Genomic DNA, 21772 nt, shown 5'->3' with positions numbered 1-21772 from the left:
TACCCAGTCCAAAGATCAGGGCTTGATCCATCACCGTTATTTAGCTCACTGCACCATCCCAGCTCAGAACCTGGCTATATGCAAATTAGTCTGTCCCTGGCCCGGTGCATCATGGGAACAGGGCAGACCAAACTACCAAGCCAATTCTTCACTAGAAAGGAGACAAGCTACCGGGGACCGGTTTCTGGCATTTCAGCCGTCGTCGGCCCGGCTTGCTTGAATCCTGATGGTGCAGTGAGCAAGGGACTCATGTCTGAGTATACCCTGCCACACCTATAGTGGCCAAAAACGATTCAGAAAAGGAGGTGGTGATGAACAGAGTGTCTGAATTAAGCAGACCACTCTTACCCAGTCCAAAGATCAGGGCTTGATCCATCACCGTTATTTAGCTCACTGCACCATCCCAGCTCAACGGTGTTGGATCTAGCCCTGATCTCTTGACTGGGTGAGAGCTTTCTGCTTAATTCAGAGACTCTGTCCCTCACCACCCCTTGTTGTAAATATTTTTGTCCACCCCAAGCGTGGAAGGGTATTCTCAGATGTGAGACCCTTGCTCATTGCACCATCAGGATTCAAGCAAACCGGGCCGAAGACGGCTGTAATGCCAGAAACCGGTCCCCGGGAGCTTGTTTCCTTCCCAGTGTAAGAATTGGCTTTTGTAGTTTGGTTTGCCCTGTTCCCATCATGCACTGGGACAGGAACAGACTAATTTGCATACAGCCAGGTTCTGAAACTGGGATGGTGCAGTGAGCTAAAAAACGGTGTTGGATCTAGCCCTGATCTCTTGACTGGGTGAGAGCTTTCTGCTTAATTCAGAGACTCTGTCCCTCACCACCCCTTGTTGTAAATATCCAATACCTATTGAGCAGTATGAAATAACAATTTCTGATAGAAACCTCCACAAAATAGTTTGTTTTTGAGCTCATCAGACTCATTTTAAAAGACACAAACTTCGGCTAATGAGACTTAAGGTCCATGAACCTAACTTACTTGTACAAAGGGTGCCCAGGGCCTGGAGGTTGGAAACCAAGGAGTGCCCATAGGTCTGATTTCGCCCCCACCCCCTCCCTGTCTGCCACCCCCACACACACACACTATCAAGCCCTCAATCAGATCTAGCCGGCAACCTGCCCCGCCAACGAAAGAGTTCCTCCAAAGGTAAATTTTTCAGAAGGCCAAACCTCGTGCCTGTAGCCGATCGCAGTTGACCATAGCTTTTCACTTTGGCCTGTTCTACCACGACCAAAAACCTGTGGTTCCTGCTTTGCACTTTTTGGTGCTAGACCACTCACAAAAATTATATTTCTCTTTCCTCAATCCGATTTTTGCTTTTGGTGTCTATTTGCTCATTAAATTGATAATTATATTGCTATTTTTATAAATTGGAGTGGGATATTTATTGTGTTGTGTTTTTGACTTAACTGTGTTTGTACTAATGAATGATGCACCCTTGTTCCTTTGAGTTTAGCCTGACTGCTCTGTCATGGTTACCCAGGACTGAGGTAGGATTATATTTTAAGAACTAACTTGACTTGATACAGAACAGTGACATTATTACTTGATTACGTCTCACAACCACCCCAACTGATAATCCACATTCTCACAGAGGCCCGGGTGAAAAGGCATCCGCCTGATTAGAATACATGCCGTCACTTCTCAGTCCCACATAGCCTGGTATGGCTGTCAGTAACCACTCTTGCTAAACACCTGCCTCAGACTTGATGTAAACTCTGGCACCACTACCCCAAAAGTTGAAAAGTCTGGTGCCTAAAAAGCAGAAGTGGGAAATTGTGAGTCTTACACCTGGTTAGCCTGCTATAAGCAGACAGTCTTTTCTCCAAGAAGGTGCATGTACAATATCGACTGGTGAGCCAAATTCAGCAGTAAATGAAAGAAATGTGAAAGCTGGGAATGATCTAGCACAAACTGATATGCGAGAGCAAGCCTTATGGTTTAAATGAAATGCCATTGCTGGGATTTGCAAGCATGCATGATTACTCCTGGTATTTGTTATTTGGAATTCAGTAAATGTGATAAATATTTTTTTAACCTGCTGTACTCGTACTCTTACAAAGTGTCCGAAGTTGTGAAAAAAACCTAGGAAACGTTATGTTTTAGGGGTATAACAGAATGAAGTACATTTTTCAGATTATAATGGAACAACATATTGGAATATGTTTTCTACTTTATAATTGTTGTCCTTAAAGTGTAGATTTTCATTTTTGTACACAAATATTTAGATTTCTATTTTGTCATAAATGAAGATTAATTTAAATTCATAACCTAAATGAAAATCTGTAGTAGTGAGGAAATATACTTGACCATTGACTTATGCCCGCTTGCAGTGAACCTAGTTTTGCTTCTTTGAGTCTGGATTAGTGACTGATAATTTTGTGTCTAGGCTAGCGGACGTGTGCCAGTGCTTGACAACCTGGTGGAACTAGTGTCAAGAGGTCATAGTATCCCAGTGCATTTGGATTCATTACCACGACTGGAGTCCCTAGTGTCAGAGGTCCAAGTTTGGAAAGAGAGTGCATCCAGTACATTCCTGACTCCGGACTTAAACTTCTCTCTCCTGGAGGTGAGTCATTTAAATCTTTTTATGCATTAGTTGTAGGAAAGTACTCCATTTTGACATGGTCACCCCCACTTTTTGCCTGGTACATGTGATTTTGACTAGAAGTGCACTTGGTTCCTGTTAACCAGGTCACCAGTATTAAATCTCTTTCCCAAAACAGTAAAATGGTTCCCCTGATTGGCAATGACTTTAGCACCCTCTAGAAGTCCCTATTAAATGGTACCCCTGGTGCCTAAGACCTTAGGTACAAACGAGTGTCCCCAAGTGCTGCAGCACGAATTGTGTCACACTCAGGAACCCGTCACCAAACTCATACAGGGCTACTATCGTAGGCTGCATGTTTTGAAGCAGACAAAAATGAAAACATGACCTGACACATTCTTGTGTGCCAGGTCCCCTAACACTGCATGTATTACTTCAAAGGAAATTTGATTGATCTAGACCTCGTCAAATATTCACAATATAAAAAAATATAATGTATATAGGGAATGTTGTTCATAGATTAAACATCTCTAAAATAGCGGTAAACAAGTAAAAAAAAATGTAAATACTAATAACATACAAATTCATCTGGGGGGTCTTATTAACTCCATCAGATCCATAATTCTAGAGATATTCTATTTCATACAAATAGGTTTTATAAAACAGCTACGTGCCTCAACCAAGAGTTTCTTAGGGCAAACGAACCGTATGTGCACCAAATCTTGAATACATCCTTCACATAAATCACAGAGGCCAGATTTATCCAGTGTGCCACCCCAGTTTTCAATTGCATCTTTTAGTGGTAGTGTTCTCAATCGCAACATCAAAATACAACGCCTAACCTTATGATCAAATGAAAATCTCAGATATTTTGAACTCACTTTATATTCTACTCTAGCCAAAAAGTGGGATAACTGTAAACAATAAGCCTTATCAGTATCAAAGCTCAATCTTGGGGTGGATTTTTTTAAAAAAGCTTCAAGAGTATTGGGGACCAAGATTGCAGGATTGGAAGTATTTCAAAGCATTCTCTAGGTTTTCTGCAAAAGGATTTTTCTCTGGACCAGCCTTAAAAGTATCCTGACGTAAGAGCGTGCTCAATGAGCCTGCGGGTACGTGTAGTAGATTATAGGCCCATCTGATAAGGTTTGCCAAGGCTCTTGTATATTTGCTAACTACCTCCAATTCTAGCTGAAGTGCTTGTACAGGTGTTGCTTAGCCTGTTAAAGTGATCATACGCAGAAGTTTCCCTTATTTAAGATTTAAACAGCCCCACCTTGTTATAGAAATGTGTTCTAACCCGTAGATTAATATAGGGAAAATCTTTGTTCAATAAATTTCAAGAAGGGCTGAAAAATGTCACCTCCCCGAAGATAGATAAAACCTTTTTATTGCACTATGATTAGCTACCACTTTTAATTCAGTACATTGGAAATGGGAAGCAGTTCCAAGAGAGAAAATACTCTCCCCCGATAGGTGTATGAGGATACTACTTCGACTGGTATTCCTCCTAATTTCCAGGCGAATGATCTAGTGTTTTTTCTTACCCTAAATGGTAATTGAGATCTTTACTTTAATAAAATTGATTTCTGTATAGTTAAAACGAGCATCCATGTTGCGCTGAAGACCAATTGCAGTGAGGTTAAAAAAATGACCTCGTCATCAGCGTACATAAATAGATGGATTTTTAGGTCTCGCCTGCGTGGGCTGTGCACATCCGCAGCTTCGCTGGCAAGATTTTATGTTTTTGATGGAACTTCCGTATCGGGCTTTAAGCCCTGCCCCTCTTTCCCATTGGCCGTTTATGCTAAACGGTGGTGAGCCATTGTGAAAGCGTATTGTCTGACGTAGACTTTACTCTTTTGCTGCCGAATGAAAGAAAAACGTGCACAGAATCATGCCAAAGCGCTCGCCATGACGTATACTTTTCTCCTTTTCTGCCGTCCCACTTGGACGGCCTCGGTTGGTTTCCTTCTGAAGTAAAAGGTTTCTTATCTTTATGGGGCCAAACACATGGCCCCATAAAGATAAGAAACATTTTAATTCAGAAGGAATGCAGGCGAGGCCTTCCAAGTGGGACGGCAGAAAAGGAGAAAAGTATACGAAATGGCGAGCGCTTTGGCATGATTCTGTGCACGTTTTTCTTTCATTCGCACAATGGCAACTTGAGGGAGCGGAGCATGCCGAGCTGTAGCCTCTCATTTGGCGGGCTACGCCTTTCCTTTTGTTCTGCACGTTTTGTGTGCGAGTGTGCCCCGAGGCTGCTCCGAAGAGTCCAGTGCGCCTGCCGGTGGTAAGTGCTGCCTGCCCTGTCTCCGCTCTGCTGGGAGAGGGATGGGGTGCGTGATGTACCTCTGTGCACTGTTGGGGTGTGAACCTGCATGCATACCTTGTTGCCGCTCTGCTGAGGCCTGAATTCATTGAATTGAATTGAATTGAATTGAAAAGGTTCTTCTATAGCGCATGGCTACTCGGAAGCATCCCAGCGCTTGATATTGAACAGAAGGAATAGACATGGAAACCTCAAGTATAAAGAGCCAGCTTATCTATATCTTAGGGAACAGTGTTGTTTTTAACTTTTTTCGAAATGCGAGCAGGCTGGGTTCTTGACGGAGTGGAAGAGGAAGAGCATTCCACAGCCTGGCCGCATTTCGCGAAAAGAGGCGGCCCCCTGTTCGGGCTCTGTTGGTCCTGGGGATTATAAGAAGGTTTTGCTGTTTTGAGCGAAGATCCCTGGATGGTTTATATGGTCTGACCATATCATTTAAGATGGGAGGGCCATTCCCATAGAGAGTTTTATGGACCAAACAGAGGGTCTTGAAATGGACCCGCTCCTTTATTGGGAGCCAGTCCAGGGTCCTCAGCGAAGGTGCAGCTGATATACGGTGGCTGGTACCAGTGAGTAGCCTTGCTGCGGAATTCTGGGCAATCTGGAGTTGTCGGGTGACTGAGATGGGGGCTCCTAGATAGAGTGCATTCCCATAGTCCAGCCTTGATAGAATAAGGGACTGGACTATGGTTTTCTTAGCGGTTTCGGGTAACTGGCGGAGAATTTTACGGATTGTTTTCATTAGACCAAAGCAAGTAGCCACTGTCTTTCTTGCCTGGATTTTGAAAGACAATTCCGTATCAAGCCAGAAGCCGATGCTTTTTATCTCGGATTTTGGAATGGGCCCAGGCCCCATACAGGGAGGCCACATGGTGGAGTTATTAAAAGTGGCCTTCCTTCCAAGCAGCATCAGCTCAGTTTTCCCCCCATTCAGCTTCAGGTGGGACGCATCCATCCACTCTGCAACCGCCTCCAGGCAGCTGCAAAGATTAGTCGGAAGGGGTTCCACCTGGTTTAAGGAGACTTCTAGCTGAGTGTCGTCAGCATAGCTTACCAGCTGGATTCCAAAGGGGGCTACTACCTCTGCTAAAGGTTCCATGTACACATTGAACAGTGTGGGGCTGAGGGAAGAACCCTGTGGTACCCCACACTGTAATGGCACTGGGAGGGAGCAGTTAGTTTCCGAGAAAACCTTAAAGACTGTCGCTAAGGAAGGACCCGAGCCACTCAAGGGCCTTGCCTGTGACTCCGATCCTCTCAAGGCGGGCTAAAAGGACACGGTGGTTAACCGTCTCACAGATTCCCTGAGATCTCCATTGTGCTGATACCACTGCCTGCGGAGGCACCACTGGAGTGCCCTCATGTGCCAGTGTGCATGGTGGACCAACAGAATGCAGAAAGCCATCAGACCGAGCAGACGAAGGACCTTCAGGACTGGAACGACCGTTCCATTGTAAAATAAAGGAATTATATCCTGTATGTCGCGAATCTTTTGAGGTGGAGGGAATGCCCGACACACAGTTGTATCCAGTACAGCACCTATGAACAGGTTGCGCTGGGAGGGCACCAGGTGAGATTTGGGCTCATTTATCGAAAAGCCCAACCTGTACAACAATTGAGTTGTGCATTGCAGATGATGCAGCACCTTCTCTGGAGATTCTGCTTTGATCAGCCAATCGTCCAGATAAGGGAATACTGGAATCCCTGACCTTCTGAGATGGTCAGCCATCACCTTGGTGAAGACTCGAGGCGCAGTAGTAAGACCAAACGGAAGGACCGCAAACTGGTAATGTTGCGAACCCACCGTGAATCGGAGATACTTCTTGCGACTTCAGGATGGGGATGTGGAAATAAGCATCCTGCAAGTCGATAAACACCATCCAGTCCTTTTCCAGCAGCGCCTGAAGAACCTGTGCAAGAGTGAGCATCTTGAACTTCTCCTGTTTCAGATAGAGGTTCAAGATCCTGAGGTCCAGGATTGGACGAAGCCTGCCATTCTTCTTGGGAATCAGGAAATACCGGGAGTAGCATCCCCGACCCCTTTCCTGCTCTGGTACCACCTCTATCGCACCTTTTCTTAGTAACGCCAGGACCTCCTCCTGCAGAAGTAGCAGGTGGTCTTCTGAGCAAAATCCTTGACATGGAGGGTAATTCGGAGGGAACTCCCGAAAGGGAAGAGCATACCTATTCTCCACGAGATTGAGAACCCAAAGGTCCAATGTGACCGATTCCCAATCCCGCAGAAAATAGGTAAGCCGACCCCCCACAGGACCTGCATGGTCCGGAATGGTAGATCTAGGGCTGCTTTGCTGATGTTGGAGGGGGTGGGAAGAGGTGAGGAGGAGGAGGAAGCTTGACGTCCTCGAGGACGAGCTCTCTGTCTTCCCCTGTAAAATTTGTACAGCGGATTTTGCTGCTGCTGTTGCGACTGCTTGTAGGCACGAAAGGAGGACCTTCCAAATCCCCTATGCCTTTTGCCTACTGATCCCCTGGATTGCAAACCCAAGGATCTGAACATAGCTCTGCTGTCCTTGAATCTCTCCAACGCAGCATCAGCCTTTTTCCCGAAAAGGCCCGAACCATCAAAGGGTAAATCCATTAAGGGAGCCTGGACATCTGTAGAGAATTCGGAGGACTTCAACCAAGCTGCCCTTCTGGAGGCAACTGAAGATCCCATTACTCTCACTACCGAGTCAGCAGTGTCTAACCCACTCTAAATGACCTGCCTAGCAGCAGCCGGAGTGTCAACCAGAACCTCATTAAAGTTTTTTCTATCTTCCTCCGGAATCTTAGGAGCCAACTGTTTGACAGAATCCATCAAAGCATGGATATAACGACCCAAGAGACATGTAGCATTTGTCGACTTGAGAGCCATACTCGCCGATGAAAAGACTTTCTTTGAAGGTTGGTCCTGCTTTTTTGATTCCTTGTCCCCAGGCACCTGAGGAAAAGCACCTGCAGATTTTTTTAGAACAGGCAGCCTGTACAACCAAGCTCTCTGGCAAAGGATGCGAAGATAAAAAGTCTGAGTCACCAGGAGCCACCCTGTATCTCCTAGCAACAGCTTTTGAAACAGCAGGAGTTGTAAGAGGCCTATTCCACACTTCTAAGATTGGCTCCGTCAAAGCCTCGTTGAATGAAAGCATGGGCTCCACAACAGAGGATGGCGAATGGAGGACTTCAGTCAAAATGTTCGACTTGTACACTGCAGTAGGAAGAGTTAAATTTGAATAGATCTGCCGCCTTCCTGATGACTGCATCGTATGGAGTCACATCCTTAGAAGGGGCATCAGAGACAGAGGCTAAATCCCAATCAGGAGAGAGCTCCTGTCCACTAGCCTCCCTTAAATCGTCGAAGAAATCCTCAGATTCTTCTAGCTCCCCCTCTTCCATCTCAGCTTCTCGGTACCTTTGCTCCTCCAGTAGCCGCTGGGCCTCACGCCTCGACCTCTCCTTTGGGAACGGCGTCAGCGAATCCGGAATCCACTCTGACAGAGCCGGCGTCTAGCTTGGAGCCGGAGAACCAAGCCGCTGTTCTCGAGGTCGGACCGGCGCCCGTGACATCGGCATCGGCGTTGAAAGCTTCGGCGGTGCCAAGAAATGCCACGGCTGTGTCGGAGCTGGTATAAATGGCAATGACGGCGCCGAAGCATAAGACTGGGGTACTCCCAGGTTAAACGCCATCAGACGTGGGACCAACCGGTACTCCAGAGGGGTACAAAGCTCCATGCATCGCGTTTAAAAACTGTGTAGGGTCTTGACCTGGGGCCGGAAAAGGAGGGTATGGACCCACAGGCTGCTCTCAAGGAACCGGAGCCATCTCGACCTCTACCTCGGGTTGATGCACCGGAGTCGTCGAACCCTCTGGCAATGGAGCCTCTTCTTCCTCTCGAGTTGGTGAACGAGACTGAACCGGAGAAGGATTCGACACCGGAGTCGGTGGATGCTCCGGCGACTCCATAGGCGAAGCCTCACCTACTGGATCCAGAACTTCTGATGAAGGAGAAATCCATCTTTACGATGTCTCCTCATCAGCGACTTCGGTCTCGAATCCGAATTCTTCCCAGAATGATGCAGTAATCCATGCTTCTTTTACTTGTGCTTCTTTTTAGCCGATCTGGAAGCATGCCCCAATGACGACCTAGAGGGCGACTTCGTACGAGACCTCGACCTCGAACTCTACCTTTCATCTTGGCAACCAGAAGCTTCGCCTCTCTCTCACGAAGGGCCTTGGGATTCATCTTATTACAGGATGGACATCCCTGGACATCATGGTCCGAGCTCAGGCACCAAACTCAGTCTTCATGCGGGTCCGTGATCAACATAATCTTACCGCATTCACCACACGGCTTGAATACGGTCTTCTTCGATGACATCTCGCCAGGAAAAAGCTATACAAGAAACACGAAAACTAAGAAACAGTAACAAAGTTACTATCAAAGCTACAGAGGATCCCTCAAACTGTTAGCTCGACGACGCGGAAAAAAGGGAACGGATGTCATCACGCCGACGTGGGCCTAAAATGGTGTCGGTGACGTCAGCGGAGCCGCGCGTGATGTCGTGCTTCTGTGACGTTGTCGGCGCGAAGCTACAAAAATAATTTCCGAATGTTGCTGATGCAGGGGGATATTCACAAGGTGAGGAATCCACTGGCAGATGTATCCATCAGAATTAAACTTACATATTGTTGGAGCTCACTCCTAATATTTTTTTGTTTATTATTGAGCTTGAATACTCCTGTTTATCCCATATATGGATAAAGTCAATGTTATGATATTAGTTTAATCAGACTCTCCAGCACAAAACCATAATCGCATATTTTATTATTATTGAGGGTGTCAAGCTAGTCTGTATGTTTACTAAATTAGTAGAAATATTAGAGATAATATACTAGAGGCTCAACAACAGATCCAACACCATATCCAAGTTTGGAGGCAATTTAAATTATTTGAAGCATCAGAAAGTGTACAAGAATATTCCTAATCAAATAAAAGCAATACTGTATAGAGCACTGAACACACCCTTCTAAGAAGAGATTAAGGGCTCTTGAGGTCGATTCACAAAATAATGTTGTATGTTTACAAGCTCACATAAATGTATAGCTTCCGGTAATTCACAAATGTTGCCATTTGCATGCTGAAAAAAATGCAGCAGTTTCCCAGAATACTACTGTGAATGTCTTTTGGCATTTGCTGTTCCTCCAGTGGAGAGCTATACACTGGGCACAATTGTGCATTTGGAAAGATGCCCAATGAGAACGAGCATTGAAATGCAATAGGTCTCGCCTTTTATTAAGTTAAAGCCATTTGCTTTGCTATATAGTACCATTACCAAAGCAAATGGCTTTAACTTAATCGGCGAGACCTGTTGCATTGTCAATGCTTGTTTGTGATATTTGTTGTGGGAAATGATTTAGCCCACTGAAAGCAGACCCCCCCCCCCCCCCCCCCCTCATTTTGTCCAGAACCCTTTGGCACCTGGATAGGCGGAAAATGAGTCTGGTATGCATGCCCACCCCTCTGGCTAGTACCATCCCTAAGGTGGCCTAACCTGATGTATAAACGAGGTTTCAGAAGTGGCCATCTTTGTGTTGGCACACTTCGGAACTCTGGGACAGGGTTATGCCCACTTCACACAGGAAGTGGTTATGTATGTAAGGGCTTTTATGAACCCAATGGTAAGTAGCCCATTGTCTGCTACCCTTCACTCCCCTAACTCCCCTAAATTCAGTATTTAGGGGAGCCCCTAGCACCAGGAAATCAGATCCTGCTGACCTGAAAAACAAAGAAGGATGTGAAGAGTCACATCCTGCAAGAACTGAAGACGCACCAACTGACCTGGCATCATCCTAGCCTGCTACTGACTTCGACAATTACACCAGAAGTCGACTTGTCCTGCAGCTACTGAGTCCCCATAGCCCGGGAGATCTGCCAACACTTCACCCAGGAACCAAGATGAGAAGTAGAGTACCTTCCTGAGAAGTAGAGTACCTTCTTCCCTGCAACCTGCAGGCACCCAAAGACTCATGTGGGACTTTGTGACAGCAGAAACCAGACTGGTGAAGACACCACTGCACCCCTTGCTCCAAACCCACGTTGAAGTGGGCCAACGGTGTCATTGTGGTTCCCCAGCCCTCCAGAGACATAGTACACCATGTTTTCGGCCCGGTGACCTCACTGAGTCCCTGCAGCCTCTGCAAGCAGGCCCTCCTCTACTGTGACTCCTCCCTGTAAGGAAAACCCGCAGCCTAAAGAGACATCTGTACCTGTCGCTCATGGGCCTTGGAGTAGAGGACTGTGAGAAATTGCCTTCTTTCTGCATGGTATGGCCCCACCTTTTGCTGAATTGCTGATGTTCTTTGACTGAGTGTGACCTGGGCTCCTGCTAATCAGGTACCCAGGGCCTAAGTTCCTTAGCTAAAATTGCATTGAAGCCTAAACCCAATTGGCATCCCTGGCCACATGTAGGCCCCTGGTAGATGATACCACAGGTACCCAAGGGCATTGTGACCAAGGAAGACCCCTAAGGGCTGCAGCACTTATTGTGCCACCCTTAAAGGACTTGCACCTTTTCACTCACACACTGCCTTTGCAGGCTGCGTGTCTTGGTGCAGAACAAAAGTTAAGAGTCGACATGACACACATACCTGTGTCCCATGCCGACAACCCACTGCCCTGGTCTAGATCAGCCACCCTTCTAGCTGGGTGCACTATTGTAATTGTCTTGTATTGTAATTGCATTTATATAGCGCTTACTACCCCTGACGAGGCGTCTAAGCGCTTTTTCGGTGAGTAGCACGCTACTCAGGGACCCATAGAGGATTAGTGTTGAATAAGTATATGAAACATGCAAGTACATTTTAAGTGGTGGATAGGTTAGTCAGTTATTTGGATTTGGAATGATAGCAGAAGGACAGAGGAGGAAAAAAAAGGTTTGTATTTATCTAGCGCTTGTGACCCCTGATGAAGCGGTACCCATAAAGGAATAGTGGTGAATTAGTACAGTTGAATATGAAATTTGAGAAGTGAACATGTTAGTCTGGTAATTTTGATTGAAAATGATAGTGGAGGGATAAAAGAGTGAAGGCTTTTGGATGAGTAAAAAGGAATTTTGGAGTGGAGGAGTCTGAGGGAAGTGTTTAGAAAGGTTTGTTTTGGGAGATAGGTATAGTAGAAAGAGGTGTCAGATGATACAAGGAGGGGTAGTGTAGGAGAGAGTCAAAGGGTTAATTTGGGGATCATAGTAGTGGCATGGGGTTTGGGATAAATGAGAGTGGATCTAGAGGATATATTGATAGATGTATAGGCTGAGAAATAGGGTAGTGCATTGGAAATGCTAAATTAGAAGAAAGTGATAAATATACAGATCCATAAGTACCTTAAGTTTGTGGATGGTGTGGGCTGGGTATTGCTTAATGGGAAAATGGGCAGCATTTCTGGCCCTGGCCTGTCTCAAACAGGTAGCAGCCCTTGGCCTCGACGCCCGGGCTGAGACGCCCTAACCCTGCTCTTATATAGCCCTAGGAATCAGGTGACACCTTTAGCCAATGGGGACCCTAGCCCTAACACTTCCAATCACAACACTAGCCCTAAAATCTAGAACCAGTAGGAGACCAGGACCTTACAGCCAATCTTAGCCCTAGTCCAAGCACCCAATCCGTTCTAAACCCCTGATCTCTATGTCCAATAAAGGCCCTAGCCCTGCCAGTAGTCTCAACCCAAGTCCAAGCAGCCAATGGTACAGGAAGCCCTAGTCTCTACCAACCCTACTCAGTCCCACAATTAGTCCAGCAACCAATCACACCAGAAGCCCTAATCGCTACTTCCCATTAAAGGTCTAACCTTAGCCCTAGTCCCACCCTACTCCACACAACCAATAACATAAGAAGCCCTAGTCCCTAATTCCAATAGCAAACCTAACCCTAGCCCTGCATTGATTGAAACACAGACCCAGAAACCAATCAGAACCCTCAAATACCCAGCCAATGAGGACACTAACCCCAATCCACCAGATACAACCACCAATCAGTGTACACATGTACCAACCACTAGCAGACCATATAAGGTCCTGTCGACCTCAGACAAGGTTTGTTGGCCAGGGAGTTGGAAGCTGCTTCTCCTGTTCAGAATCTCCTAGGAGACAGACAGGATCAATCCACACTTTGGACGTCTGCAGGTAAAGGCCTCACTAACTTGAAATCTAACAATGCTGTTTGAATAAAACTTTACTCCCTCTCCTGGCCAAAAAACGAAGTGCACAGGCCCTAGTAAAGACAGTTTAAACTGCTCACAGAAGCACCCTGTGATGTAGAATATCACTGTTGCTGAGGGGTGTGGGGGCCTGGTTTCACTGGCTTGTGAACACAAAATGGTGGCTGGGGTGCACTCTTTTAACATACAGGCCTTAGCACAGAGCAGAGGTGAAATTTGGAGGGAAAACTGAATTGTCACCAAGGAATGAGAGGGATAAACTACAGAGTTTGGACTGCAAATCCCACAAGTCAACATGTTAAATGGAAGCAATCATGGGCAGGGAAAACCACAAGTTTAAAACCGAAAACAGGTGATAAAATATGCAAACACAGGCAGATGAAAACTACAATTTTAAACTGTAACAACCACAGGCAAAGACAGTAATCACAGAAAGGGAAAATCGTTTTTTTAACAACTTTTGTTTTGGGGAAGAGACAGCACTAGTCTGTCTTCTTACCACTTCCTGGACTCTGCTCACTGCAATCTGGGGCACCTCTCCTGGTCAAAAAAAAAACGAAGTGTACAGTCCTTAGTAAACACAGTATAAGCCTGACTAGAAGAGCTCCTTCGCCCCCTCTCCCCCGTAGGATCCATGATGCAAAGCCATAGCTTTGATATAAGCGTGCCTAGAAGTGTCCCCTCCCTCAAAGGATCCATGACTACAAAGCCCTAGCTTTGATATAAGTGTGACTAGGAGCGTCCCTTCCCCCTGAGTACCCATGATGCAAAGCCAAAGCTTTGATATAAGCATGACTAGAAGCGTCCCTTCCCCGGAGGACCCATGATGCAAAGCCATAGCTTTGACATAAGCGTGACTAGAAGCGCCCCTTCCCCCCTGAGGATCCAAGATACAAAGCCCTAGCTTTGATATAAGTGCGACTAGAAGCGTCCCTTCCCCCGGAGGCCCCATAATGCAAAGCCCTAGCATGGGTATAAGCGTGACAAGAATTGTCCTTTCCCTTGGAGGGCCCATGATGCAAAGCAAAATCTTTGATATAAGAGTGACTGGAAGAGTCCCTTCCCTCGGAGGATCCATGGTTCAAAGCCAAAGCTTTGATATAAGCTCGACTAGTAGCGTCTTTTCCTAAGAGGATCCATGATGCAAAGCCATAGCTTTGATACAAGCGTGACAAAAAGTGCCCTTTGCCTTGGAGGGCCCATAATGCCCAGCCATAGCTTTGATATAAGCGTAGCTAGAAGCGCCTCTTGCCTCGGAGGGCCCATGATGTTAAGCCAAAACTTTGATATAAGCGTGACTGGAAGAGTTCCTTTCCTAGGAGGATCCATGATTTAAAGCCCTAGCATTGATAAGTGTGACTAGTAGCATTCCTTCCCTTGAAGGACCCATGATGCAAAGCCCTAGCTTTAATACAAGCGTGACTAGAAGTGTCCCTTCCACCAGGAGGATCCATGATAGAAGATTTTAGCATAATTTAGATTTTCAAGTTATAACACCAAATAGGTGCTGTATGTATGTATTTTATATCTCTAGCATGCAGTGTGTGTGCAGCTATATGGTATAAAAGGCGTGGTATCATGGAGTTTAGGTCCTTGGTCCTGAAGAATAGTCATGGGGTAACGGCTTGAAAGATGTAGACCCTTAGAAAGGCAGGGACATAATTACCTTGCCTTTCACCTTCCCTGTTTTTAATCATACAGACTAGAGGTCAGAATAAATAATACTGTTCGAGGCATATGAGCTGCAGATTACACATTGTGCATAGATCGCCACCTAGTGTTGGGCCGGATGTTTTTGTCCTGAAAAGTTCTTTACAAGTCACGAGATAGGTGACTCCACCTTGGACCACATTGCGCATGGGCATCGGCTCCATCCTCAGATTGTTTTTTTTCCGCCATCGGGCTTGAATGTTTCCTGCACTTCGGTTTGGAACCGAAATTCCTTCGGCGCGCAATCCTCACCCAGTTCGACGGTATTGTTCCGGTCGCTTCCCCATCGATGCAATTCTTCACCACTTCGAAGTCTTCGATTCCGGTCATCGACGAAGGCCTTCGGGCCTACCTGGGCCTTACTTTCTGGCTCATGGAAAGGATGCCATTCAAGAGGTGTCCTCAATGTGGGTCGAAGTTTCCCCACACCGATCTACATGAGGTGTGTAACCTTGTCTCTCACCGGAGCACAAGGCCAAAGACTGTTCTGCTTGTTCCTCCTTCCGCTCCAAGAAGACGATTCGGGATCGAAGAGCTCGAAAAACCATGGCTCGCTCGTCAGCTTAGATCCCCGATGACATTTTTCAAGAGGGCGTCGACGTGCCAGAACACCAGCTGGCCGAAGAAAGTGCCAGCTCCTCTGATGCCGAGACTTAGACGTCGAGGACATCACTCCAGCTCAAAGGGTCGTAAGTAAGACCGTCGACCCCAACCATTCCTCGACACCCTCAAAAAAGGCTTCGATCACACCCTCACCCTCGGGCCCGGGTGCACACCGAGAGACAGCTTCCCACGCCCCTGCCTTCGGGCCCAACAAAGAAGCCTATTAAGCCTTCAGGTGGCTCGGGCATGAGTCAGCCTATTTTCGGTGTCGATCCCATACCGGCACCGAAGAAGAAGCCATCTTCCACAGCCACGCCGACCGCTGCTCCAACACCCAAGCACTTGGCGCCGGAGACTGGCAACGGCTCATCGACCCAAAACCGCATTCTGAGCAGAGTAAAACACTGCCTAAAGGTCCCGACTCTCATGCTTCGGAACACCTGGATCCGAAAAACACGTTCCGGTTAAAGACATTTCGAAAGTTCATAGTTCTGTGCCAAAGACCCTAGACCAGCTACCGAGTCTGTGCCGAAAAAACCTCCGGAACCGAAAACTTTGATGCTGAAGGATTTGCCCTATACAGAACTTTTTACACCAGATCCTACTCAAAAGACTCTTGTAAAGGATCCTAAGACTGGCCAACTAGCGCTTAGCTCTAAGAAGAGACCACTAGAGGCGCCTACAACTCCTCCTCCTCCAAAGAAGAAGAAGACATTGCAACCTCTCTATTAAGGGTCCCTTCTCCACCACCTCCCCATACTATTCCTCCTCCAACAACTCCTCCACCACATCATTCGCCTACACCATCCACTAATCCAGATGATGATGTAGATACAGACTCTGATGACACAGGTGGAGATGCACATAACCCAGTAGGGACCAATAGTCCCCCTCAGTCACCTAATCCATGGGATGATTATAACACCCCGGATGTGCCTTACGTCCCTCAAAACTATTTATATCCTTCCAGGCCTACCCCACCAGAGGACACTATAGGGTTTAACCTATTAGTCCATAGAGCTGCCCAGTACCATGGGGTTGACTTGCACACAGATACTGTGGAGGAAGACTTCTTATTGGACACTTTTGACACTACACAAAGGTCCACTGCCATTTTGCCAATGCTTAAAGGGGTCATTAAGCATTCAACAGAGGTATTTAAAGATCCTGTCAGGGCTCGTGTTCTCAATCCTCGCATTAAGAAATACAAAGCTGCCCCTGCAGATCCAGTTTACATTAGAGGTCCAGCACCACTAGATTCCTTAGTAGTATCTAATGCATGTAAACGTGCTAATTCACAAACATCAGGTGCGATCTCACCACCAGATAAGGAATCTATACTCCTTAACGCCTCCGGTAAGTGCACAGCGTCACCGGCAGCTAATATATGGCGCATTGCCAATACTCAAGCGCTGTTGGCAAGATATGACGGGGCACATTATGACGAATTAGAATCCATAATGCAACATCTACCAGATAAATATAAAAACAGGGTCAATGAAGTCATACAGGAAGATAAAAATATCACCAATACTTCCATTCGTTGCGTCCTAGATGCTTCCTCAAGGGCAATTAATACTAACGTCCTTCTGCGTAGGCATGCCTGGCTACGTATTTCAGGTTTCAAACCTGAAGTGCAAAATTCCATCCTCAATCAGCCATTTGATGAGAAACACCTATTTGGCCCTAATGTTCATGTATCTTTAGAGAAAATGAAAAAAGACACCAACACAGCTAAATCTATGGGAGTCTTGCAATTGCAAGCTCCCAGACGTTCTTTTTGTCGCTCATCATATAGAAGCAATACAAGAGGCTACACCTCCGATAGCCCCTCCACTTCCTAGAAGACCCCTAGCCAATCCACATTCACTAAGGGCTACCAAAAAGGGGGTTATAGGGGTAACAACAACAAGGGCAGAGGCAAAACCAACAACTCCCGCTCTGCCTCCACCCCTACCCTATGACTTTACTCCACTTCCCCCCCACCATTCCACTCCTGTGGGGGAAAGACTACAACAATTCCTTCCTGCCTGGACCAACATCACATCAGACAGGTGGGTGCGACAAATTATTCAATCAGGTTACTGTCTAGAACTAACATCTACCCACCCAAACAGCGTCCAATGTCACAAGAGCATCTATCACTGCTAAAGCAGGAAGTAATATCTCTGCTAGAAAAAAGTGCAATAGAACCAGTTCCTCTGCACCAACGAAACAAGGGGGTCTACTCCCTATACTTTCTTATCACAAAGAAGGATGGCTCTCTAAGGCCTATTCTAGACCTCAGACTGCTAAGCATATACATACAGTCAGACCATTTTCACATGGTCACACTCCAACAAGTCCTGCCTCTCATGTCACAAAACGCTTCCTTGCTACTGTAGATCTCAAGGATCTGGCTACTCTAGATCTCAAGTATACATACTTCCACATTCCCATTCACAAAGTTCACAGGAAGTATCTCAAATTTGTAATAGACGGGCAGCACTATCAATTCAAAGTACTCCCATTCAGAGTGACAACAGCACCAAGAGTAGTCACCAAGTACCTAGCAGTAGTGGTAGCACATTTACGAAGACAACACATCCATGTCTTCCATTCCTAGACGACTGGCTCATAAAAGCCAGCTCATACAACCAGTGTGTGGAACACACTCATGCCACAATCCAACTGCTCCACAACTTGGGGTTCACAATAAACCACACCAAGTCTCATCTGCAACCATCCAAAGTACAACCGTACCTCGGTGCCACAATAAACACTTCAACTGCACTAGCTTATCCCATTCCAGTAAGGATAGCTAGCATGCAAACTCTTCTCACAAAGTTTCAGCCACAACACTCCCTTCCAGCACTAGTGTTCATGCAACTCATAGGGATGATTGCCTTTTGCATTTTCATAGTGCTCCATGCAAGACTTCCAATGTGTACTCTAGAAGAGTGCCTATCATGTCAATATAACCAGGCTCAAGGTCAATTAACAGACCTATTGTTGGTAGACGGTCGGACTCATCGCTCTCTGCAGTGGTGGAACACCAAAAACCTTTCTAAAGGGCGACCATTCCTAGCGCCAGTTCCTCAAATAGTCTTGACAGCGGACGCATCGCTCTCAGCTGGGGAGCCCACATACTGCAATAAACCATGCAAGGCAGGTGGACACCTCAACAAAATTTACTCCATATCAATCACCTGGAGTTACTAGCTATATTCCTAGCACCGAAAGCTTTTCAAAAGCAAGTATCAAACAAAGCTGTGTTAGTCCGCAAGGACAACATGACAGCCATGTATTACATACAGAAACAGGGCGGAACACGCTCCCTGCAACTCTCTCAACTAGCACAAAACATATGGCGGTGGGCTATACCTCAAAAAATATTCCTATTAGCCCAGCATGTTCCAGGAGTACAAATACCATAGCAGATCTGTTAAGTCGTCAGACACAGCAGACCCACGAGTGGGAACTTCATCCGCAAGTTCTTCAACCGTTCTTTCAGATGTAGGGACAACCTCAGATAGACCTCTTTGCCATCCACAAACTCCAAATGCCCAAGCCGCGCCGCCTTCACCCGCATCCTAGTTACTCCAACGTGGGCCAGACAGCCATGGTACAACACACTGCTACAACTGTCTGTAGTACCGCACCAAAAACTATACCTGTCTCCATGCCTTTTAACACAAAACCGTGAAGAGATCAGGCACCCGGACCCAGCTCAGCTCAACCTTGCGATCTGGCTCCTGAAATCCTAGAATTCGGATATCTTAACCTTCCTCCAGACGGCATGAATGTCATAAAAGAAGCTAGACATCCAACCACTAGAGCATGCTATGCAGCTAAGTGGAAACGCTTTGCAGTATATTGTCACAACAACCATATTAATCCCCTAGACCTGTCTATTCAACACATCATAGGATACCTACTACACCTCCAAAGATGTAACTTGGCCTACACGTCTATTAAACTGCATCTTGCAGCATATCTTCAAAATAGACAGCATCTATCAAATCTGTTCAGTGCCTGCTATTAAAGCCTTTATGGAAGGCCTTAAGAGAATAATTCCTTCCAGAGTACCACCTTCACCGGTGTGGAATTTGAACATTGTTCTCACACTACTAATGGGACCTCCCTTCGAACCTTTGCATTAATGTGAACTACAATTTTTAACATGGAAGGTTGCGTTCCTCGTAGCTATTATATCTCTACGGAGAGTTACTGAACTACAAGCACTAACCATTCAAGAACCTTTCTTGCAAATGCATCATAATAAGGTTGTTCTCTGCACTAATCCAAAATTCCTGCCCAAGGTGATTTCTCCCTTCCACCTCAATCAATCTGTGGAACTGCCAGTCTTCTTCTCGCAGCCACATACAGTAGCAGAAAGAGCTCTTCATACCCTAGATGTCAAACGAGCATTGTTATACTACATCGAAAGAACACAACCCTTTCGTGAGACCAAACAACTTTTTGGGTCTTTCTCACCACCACACAAAGGCAACCATATATCAAAATCTGGGTTAGCTAGATGGATTGTCAAATGCATACAGATTTGCTACCATAAAGCTAAACGTTTGTTATCTGTTCCTCCTAAAGCCCACTCTACAAGGAAAATGGGGGCTTCAATGGCATTTTTAGGGAACATTCCCCTAGATGACATCTGCAAAGCAGCTACATGGTCTACACCGCACACGTTCACAAAACACTATTGTGTAGATCTACAAAACAACAAGCTAATGTGGGCCAGGCTGTTCTCAAAACATTATTTCAAACTACTGCAACAGATAAGGGTGGTCGCTGCTAAGAGTGGGTACTGCTATACAATCTATGCACAGTGTGTAATCTGCAGCTCATATGCCTCGAACGGAAAATGCTACTTACCAGTATGCATCTGTTCTTGGCATGTAGAGCTGCAGAGTTACACTTGCCCACCCGCCTCCCTGGCTACCCTTGTCTGTTCCAGTATTATCTTCATTAGATACAGCTTACATGGACATCCTTCCTTTTTTTGCAAAGCTCCATCATTTCCCTAATGGCGAAAAACAATCTGAGGATGGAGCAGATGCCCATGCGCAATGTGGTCCAAAGGAGGATTCCCCTATCTCGTGACTTCCAAAGAACTTTTCAGGACAAAAACAAACTGCAAACATCCGGGCCCAACACTAGGTGGCGATCTATGCACAGTGTATAACTGTGCAGCTCTACATGTCAAGAACAGATGCATACTGGTAAGTAGCATGTTCGAGGCATATGGGCTGCAGATGGTACATTATGAATAGATCGCCATCTGGTGTTGGGCTCGGATGATTGCACTTGTTTTTCTCTTGTAGAGTCTTTTGTAGCTTGGTGACTCCTCCTTTGGTTGCTAGTGCGCATTGGCATCTGCTCCATCCTTAGATTGTTTTTTTCCGCCATCGGGTTAGGATGAGGATCGAAGCGCTCCAGATCGACATCGGAAAGAAGTGACTTTTCGGCGCGTTTTCCCTTTCCAATTCGACGGTATTGTTATTGAACGCGATTTCATTTCCATTCCAACGCGTTTCGATTCCATCAAAGAAAAACTTTGATCTATGTCGACGAACAGGAGGCCTTTCTCAACGTGGTCAAACCCGGAGTCCATGGAAAGGACTCCATTTAAGAAATGTCCAACGTGTGGTGCTAAGTTCCCACACAAGGACCTACACGAGGTGTGCAACCTCTGCCTGTCGCCTGAACACGAATCCAGGGACTGCGAAGCCTGCGCAGCATTCTCTTCCAAGTCAACGATTAGAAACCGTCGAGCTCGAAGACACGAGGTTTCCAGAATGCAGTCGGAGGCCTCTGCCAACTCCACCCCTCAGGAGGGGGAGGCGAGGTGAAGCACAACTGTGTCCACGCCATCTTGAGGATGGGAGGACAAAACCAACCAGGGACAGGTTCATGTCCCCCTCCCACTGGCACAATAGGGGGTGTACTCACCCCAGGGAAGGGACCCATTTGTCCCTGCCCTCTACCTACCTGTAACACCCCATAATCTGGTATTTAGGGGAGACCATGAACCTTGCTTCTTCAGATCCAGAAACAACCAGAATGAAGATAAGGAAAAGGACCGAAGAACCATGCAGAGCTACCAAGAGGACGACGCCCACTGACTTGTTCCCTGCCCTACCCGCCTGTCTCCCCTCGAACCTGCTTCTGCGAAATCCCAGTGTGTCATGCAGCCAGCAACCTCAAAAACCCCAGAGGACCTGACTGCCTGACTGCCTTCACTTCCAAAGACTGCTTCTCTCCAGTGAACACTGGATTTGTTCAACTGCAACTTCTGGCCCTGGCCGGACACCGCAAATCTTCCCACTTTGCACCCGCCGAACCCGGCCTGAGCTAGAGTGG

The 21772-nt window shown here is 46.5% G+C and overlaps 1 protein-coding gene across 2 annotated transcripts in view; it reads left to right on the top strand.

Moving 5' to 3' along the window:
- Window positions 1-21772, top strand: part of KDM5B (lysine demethylase 5B) — an 856576-nt gene that overhangs the window by 631011 nt on the left and 203793 nt on the right. For both annotated transcript variants that reach the window (XM_086923073.1, XM_086923072.1), the window contains one exon: window positions 2402-2581. In XM_086923073.1, the coding sequence (XP_086779199.1) occupies window positions 2402-2581 (180 nt within the window). The remainder of the gene's footprint in view (window positions 1-2401; window positions 2582-21772) is intronic.

Source organism: Lissotriton vulgaris, chromosome 5 (genome assembly GCF_964263255.1).
Source record: "Lissotriton vulgaris chromosome 5, aLisVul1.2, whole genome shotgun sequence".
NCBI lineage: Eukaryota > Metazoa > Chordata > Amphibia > Caudata > Salamandridae > Lissotriton > Lissotriton vulgaris.
This window is presented reverse-complemented; position numbering and strand designations above follow the sequence as displayed.